The sequence below is a fragment of the Coptis chinensis genome, chromosome 4 (assembly GCF_015680905.1).
Source record: "Coptis chinensis isolate HL-2020 chromosome 4, ASM1568090v1, whole genome shotgun sequence".
In the NCBI taxonomy this organism is placed as follows: domain Eukaryota; kingdom Viridiplantae; phylum Streptophyta; class Magnoliopsida; order Ranunculales; family Ranunculaceae; genus Coptis; species Coptis chinensis.
The window spans coordinates 63,840,432-63,847,621 of record NC_141459.1 but is presented as its reverse complement, the minus strand read 5'-3'; the positions used below and the strand labels follow the sequence as shown (position 1 = coordinate 63,847,621).

Genomic DNA, 7,190 nt, shown 5'->3' with positions numbered 1-7,190 from the left:
TGAAAGCAATTTAAAACTTCTTCAGGTATAGCATGATGCTACAGGAAGTCAATGCCACATGCATTACACTAGTGCCAAAGGTAAATACGCCAGCTTCTTTGAGTGATTATAGACCCATTGCATGCTGTGGTGTGGTTTATAAAATGCATCACAAAGATTCATACAAGAAGGATGAAAGATTTTATACCACAGGTGGTGTCTTTGAATCCATATGCATTTATTTATGGGAGAAGTATACAAGATAATATACTGTTGTCACATCAACTATTGCACAACTATCATAGAGATTCTGGGCCACCAAGGTGTGTAGCTAAGATTGATCTCAGAAAAGCTTATGATTCTGTCAGATGGGAGGCAGTGGAATTTGCCTTAACCAGCATCGGAGTACCTATACAGTTCATAAAATGGATTCTTGTATGCATTTAGACACCAAGGTATTCTATTATGCTGAATGGAGCTCCATATGGATTCTTTAAGGGCAGAAGAGGGATTAGACAAGGAGATCCTATGTCACCTTATCTGTTTGTGTTGGTGATGGAATTGTTTTCACAGATAATGATGAGAAAGGTACAAGAGGGAGGATTTACACTTCATTACAAATGCAAAAATCCTACTATTATTACACACCTGTCATTTGCGGATGATCGATAGCATTTATGCATGGAGATGTTAGGACAAGTAGCAGAGTTTAAAGGATGTGTTGAAGAATCTTAAATGAAACCTTGGACGGACTGGTGAACATGGAGAAACATAATATATTCTTTGCACACCTAGGGCTACCTTTGATTACCACTAGACTCACTTCCAAGGACTGCGGACCATTAATAGAGAAGGTGAGCAAGAGGATCTGAGTTGGAAGGGGAAAGCACTATCTTTATGCAGGAAGATTGCAACTGATAAAAGCAGTGCTAAACAATCTTAGCACTTATTGGTTTTCATCATTTGTCTTTGCCTCGAGAAGACAATTGATAATATCAATAAGCTGTTAAGGAACTTCTTATGGAAATACATCTCATGCATTTTGCTTGGGTGGGAGGATATATGTTACTCGTATGAAGAAGGCGGATTAGGCATCAGGAACATCAGTATTTTGAACCATGCATCTAACCTCAAGCACATATGGAGCATTCTCAGCAATAAGGATACACTATGGGTAGAGTGGGTGAAGAAAAATCTGATCAAGGGGAGGAATTTTTGGCACTTGAAAAATACCCAATGACTGTTCAAGATAGAGTAAAAGTTGCAGCCATTGCACTTCATCAAATAGGGAACGAAAATGACACTAAGTTCTGATTGGACCTGTGGCATCTAGCATGTATTCTGAAGAAATTTTTTCTACAATCTATGACTCCACATGCAATATGAACTCCACAGTTGCAAACATGACAGAGAATAGGCAGTGGAGTATACCCAATAATATTATAGTGCACCTACTTGATGTAATAATGCAAATGGAGGAGGTGGTGAGTCTGGGGAGAAAAGAAGATCGAGTGATATGGTCGGTTACTTTGAACAGAGACTTTAGACTTAAAGACACGCATAAACGGCTTGAGGAGTAGCGAGAATGAGCGATGAAAGTGACAAGGAATTGTGCGGTATTCAAATAGAATACCAAGACATTCATTTATTGCATGGTTAGCAATACGGGGATGACTCAAAATAATGGACGTACTGTTGGCAATCAAAACTTGATTGATTAGTTTTGCATTCATTCAATCAATCAAGTTTTTTGCATTCATTCTAATTGATCAGTTCCAAAATATGCATTTTTACCCTCTTGTAATGCTTCAATTATGTCAAATTATATAATCAATAATATACAAAACTTTTGTTTTTATCGTTTTTTCAGGATACAAGCCTATTCTTGACCAAATACCTCAAATGACGTGATCTAGAGCCAAAAGGAGCCTAAAAGGGACCTTATGGGACAACTGAGAAAAAGTTCTGAAAAGTTACCGGTCAAAGTCAACAGTCAAAGTAAAAGAAAACGGTTAAAGGTCAAAGACAACTCAAGGGTCCAAAAACTCAAAAGTTCAGGAAACACTTCAAGGCTTCAAGGAACAAGGACTCAACCCTTTGCAAGACAAAGACTCCACGTTTTGCATTTTTCTAATACAAGCTCACACATCAATGCATTTAATCAAGTGTTTTGCATTCATTCTAATGTAAGCTCGCTTGTAGATGTGTTAATTCCATCAGTCAAGTGCTTTGAATTCATTCTAATGCAAGTTCACAAGTAGATACATTGAATCAAGTGTTTTGCATTCATTCAATCAATCAAGTGGTTTGTATTCATTCTAATTGATCAGTTCTCACATATGTATTTTTTTTTTTGAAAGACAAGCAGGGTTTTTGAGAGGTCCCTTACCCCTATTTTATTCATAATAAAATCATTGCTTGGTTACATTCGTACATACTCTTTTCCCCTGGCATCATCATAAATTATCTTTTTCACATCTTCTGAAAAAGAACTCAGAGTAAATTCTATGTAACTAACAGTGGGTATATTGGAAGCTAATATATATGCTAGCTTGTTTGTTTCCCTAAACACATGTGTAATAGAGAATTCTTCTAGCTGTTCAATCATTCCCTGTATCTCTGTCATCATGTGGTGTGCCCGCCATGGATGCTGCCCTTTATTTTTCATGTAAGCTATTACACATCTCGAATCTGTTTGCGCCGTAATTCTTTGGCATCCATTTCGTCTTCCAAGTTTAAGCCCTTGTTCCATCCCTTGGATTTCAATCAAGTCGATTGAAGTGTAATATGATTTCCCATGTGCTGCCGCAATAACCACGCCATTGTCATCTCGCATAGCTGCTGCCCATCCCCCTTGAGTCCCTTGAAGTGTGCCATCGGTGTTCAAGTTATATATGCCTGTACCAGCTCTCTCCCAATGACAATGTTGCACCTTTTTATGTTTAGGTTCAACATTTATATTCCATGTTTGCATAAAACTGTTCCGTTCAGGCCCCTCCTCCATTTTACCTTTGAGCGAGTGTAACTTGGTCTGTACATCTTGTATAATCTCTCTGCCCACCTGCTCTGCCATGACTTGCTTGTGCTGAAAAATTCTTTTGTTACGTTCCTGCGAGACCTTGTAGATAAAGCCATTAAAGATTAGCTTTACTGCATCTTGCTTGTAACCTTGTCCTTTTGTCGCGTGTATCACCCACTCGATTTCTGATTGCCATGAGGATGCTCTCGACCTTCTGTAACCTGCATATTTAAGAACATATTGCCATATAAACTGTGTGTATGTGCATTCAAAAAACAGGTGCCCCTCTGTCTCGCTTTCCCGCCAACAAAGTACATAGGTATCATCTTGTACTTTCTTCCACTCCTTTAGTCTGACAAGAGTCTTCAGACCATTACTCAGCATTAACCAGGCTATAAAAGAATGTCTCGGGATTCTTTTGGAGAACCAGATGATACTATGCCACGAGATCGAAACTTTTGTCTCTCTCACACTATCGTATGTGTCTTTGAGATTGAACTCTCCTTTCTGCGATGCGTTCCAGATGATTCTGTCATCTCCTCTTCCCACCTTCACTTTTTCTTCCATGTACGTAATGATGTCGGGCATATGCACTCGAATGTGCCAAGGTGTGTTCCAGTAGCCATTTTCGATCAAGTTTGAAACAGGTGCATTCATGCTACATGTTGAATCATATATAAGAGATAATGGAAAATGCTCTTTCAGTATACCCATAGGATGCCAAGGATCTAACCAAAACTTTGTGTCACGTCCATTTCCGATTTGGTGCTGTGCAATGAACTTTGCGTCCTTTCTGTTCTTCAGGATGTTTCGCCATACCCATGAACAATCATTGGGTATTGTTAGCTGCCAAAAATTTCTATCCTTTATCAGATTTCGTGTAATCCATTGAACCCATAAAGTTTCCTTTCCACTTACTAGATTCCAAATATGTGTTTTTATACTCTTATGTAAAATTATATAATCAATAACGTACAAAACTCATGTTCTTATCGTTTTTTAGGATAGAAGCCTATTCTTGACCAAATACCTCAAATGACGTGATCTAGAGCCAGAAGGAGACTAAAAGAGTCCTTATGGGACAACTGAGAAAAAGTGCCAAAAAGACAACGGTTAAAGTCAACAATCAAAGGTAAAAGTTAATGGTCAAAGTCAACTTAGGGGTCTAAAAACTCAAAAGCTCAGGAAGCACTACAAGGCTTCAAAGACCAAAGACTCAACTCAACCCTTTGCAAGACAAGGACTCCATGTTTTGCATTCATACTAATGCAGGTTCACACGTAGATGTATTCAATCAAGTGTTTTGCATTCATTCTAATGCAAGCTCAAACGTAAATGTATTCAATCAAGTATTTTGCATTCATTATATTGCAAGCTCGCTTGTAGACGCGTTCATTCAATTAATCAAGTGGTTTGCATTCATTCTAATGCAATCTTGCACGTAGATGCATTCAATCAAGTGTTTTTAATTCATTCTAATGCAAGTTCACACGTAGATGCATTCAATCAAGTGTTTTGCATTCATTCTAATTGATCAGTTCTAAAATATATATTTTTATCCTCTTGTAATGCTTCTATTATGTCAAATTATATAATCAATAATGTACAAAAATCATGTTTTTATCACTTTTTCAGGATACAAGCCTATTCTGGAACAAATACCTCAAATGACGTGATCTAGAGCCAAAAAGAGCCTAAAAAGGACCTTATAGGACAACTGAGAAAAAGTGCTGAAAAGTCACCAATCAAAGTCAACAGTCGAAGTCAAATCCAACGGTTAAAGGTCAAAGACAACTCAAGGATCCAAAAATTCAATAGTTCAGGAAACACTCCAAGGCTTCAAGGACCAAGGACTCAACCCTTTGCAAAACAAAGACTCCACGTTTTGCATTTTTCTAATACAAGCTCACACATCGATGAATTTAATCAAGTGTTTTGCATTCATTCTAATGAAAGCTCGCTTGTAGATGCGTTAATTCCATCAATCAAGTGTTTTGAATTCATTATAATGCAAGTTCACAAGTATATACATTGAATCAAGTGTTTTGCATTCATTCTAATTGATCAGTTCTCAAATATGCGTTTTTATCCTCTTGTAGTGCTTCAATTAGGTAAAATTATATAATCAATAATATACAAAACTCATGTTCTTATCGTTTTTTAGGATAAAAGCCTATTCTGGACCAAATACCTCAAATGACGTGATCTAGAGCCAAAAGGAGACTAAAAAGGACCTTATGGGACAACTGAGCAAAAGTGCCTAAAAGACAACGGTTAAAGTCAACAATCAAAGGTCAAAGTTAGTGGTCAAAGTCAACTTAGGGGTCCAAAAATTCCAAAGCTCATGACACTACAAGGCTTTAAAGACCAAGGACTCAACTTAACCCTTTGCAAGACAAGGACTCCATGTTTTGCATTCATACTAATGCAAGCTCACACGTAGATGTATTCAATCAAGTGTTTTGTATTCATTTTTTTTTTGATAGGCAAGCGGTGTTTTTTAATTAAGAGGTCCCCTACCCCTTTCCCATAGGGAAAAAAAGGATTAGAATTATTACAACCTTAAGTACTCAACCCCATTAGCATCTTCAAACACAATTTTCTTTATATCTTCAAAAAATGAGCTTGGGGTGAGTTCAATAAAGAAAACATTTGGTACATTATCTGCTAATTTATCTGCTAACCTATTACATTCTCTAAAAATATGGGTAATATCAAATGACCCTAGGCTAGAAATTTGTTTCTTTATGTCATCTATCATCTTCTTTGCTCTCCATGGTTTCTTTTTGTTCATAATGAATGATAGCACATTTGTTGAGTCTGTTTGCGCCTTGATCTTCTTGACGTTGTACTTGTGTGCTAACTTCAAACCTTGATGTAGTCCTTCTAACTCAATGAATGCAATTGAGTGGAAATGAGACTTCCCTTTTCTGCTGCCATTACTTGTCCTTGATCATCTCTTAGTGTCGTTGTCCATCCTCCTTGCATGCATGTTAGTGTACCATCTGTGTTCAAGTTCACTATTCCATTTCCCGCTCTCTCCCATTTGCATTTTTTTTACTGTAGCTCTTATGGGTTCGGTGTGAACATTCCATCTTTGCATGAACTCATCTCTTTCCTGCCCTTCCTCCAGCTTGTATGTAATCGAGCTAATTTTTATCTTTACTAAAGCTGATTTCTATACCATTTCGTTAAGAAATCTTGTTCTTTTCTCGAAGATTCTACTATTCCTCTCCCTCCAAATCAAGTAAATGTACGCATTCGTAACCAGCTTTAGTGCGTCTCTCTTGCACCTCTTTCCTTTGGTGTTCTAACAAAGCCACTCGACTTCATCTTTCCAAGTCATCACGTTATGCCTATTGTAGCCTGATAAGTACAGCAGCGTACACCATATATTCCTAGCATATGAACACTCAAAAAACAAATGTTGATAAGTCTCCGTCTCCCGCCAACATAATACATAGATGTCATCGTTTATAATCTCTCTCTGTCGCATTCTATCCCTTGTTTTCAGTCCTTCATTGAAGAACATCCATCCAATAAAAGAATGGTGTGGAATTCTGTTTGGGAACCAAATCTAGCTTTTTTTTTTTTTTTTGGTTGGTAAGCGAGGTTTTTACAGAGGATCCCTACCCCTTTTATTAAAAAATAAAATAGATTATAGTTTGTTAGATTCTCACTCTCTCATAAAAGAAATGGGACATAACACTGTAACTAGCTGTGTACAATTGTATATCTAAAGTATCAGCTAGCTTATTAGGTACCCGTATTACATGTTCAATTCGAAATATTGCGAAATATTAACATTTCGCAGTTTCCCTCTTCTGATGTTAACTCTTTTCCCAGCAGAACCAGAGAAAACAGCAACACTTTGCCACTTATATAGTCTAAACCCACGAGCTCTCCCTTTGCAGGTAGTGTCTCCCGTACATGCGTATGTCCCAACAGTAATCCTGCTTGCCTCTTTTCTCTACCTGGTCTGTTCCACTGATGTAGTGCTTCCTCCTCATTTTATTTAATATCAGCTTACTTAACAGCTTTGTGGAGTTCGCTCATTATCCAGCAATCAACCTTTAGTGTCAAGAAGGCTGGGTTCGTTTCTTTTCTGTTTTTACTAACCTTTCCACTTTTGATGATATTCCTTGATGCACTGGCTGTGTTGTGTCTCTCTTTGTTCCTGTTCCCTCTTCTT

General features: G+C 37.5%; 1 protein-coding gene across 1 annotated transcript; it reads right to left on the bottom strand.

Annotated features, from left to right (window-relative positions):
• Positions 1–2,401: 2,401 nt before the first annotated feature.
• LOC147504356 (uncharacterized) lies at positions 2,402–3,382 on the bottom strand. The gene has a single exon (XM_086605167.1). The coding sequence runs from the start codon at positions 3,380–3,382 to the stop codon at positions 2,402–2,404; it is 981 nt and encodes a 326-aa protein (XP_086461293.1).
• Between the last annotated feature and the right edge of the window lie 3,808 nt (positions 3,383–7,190).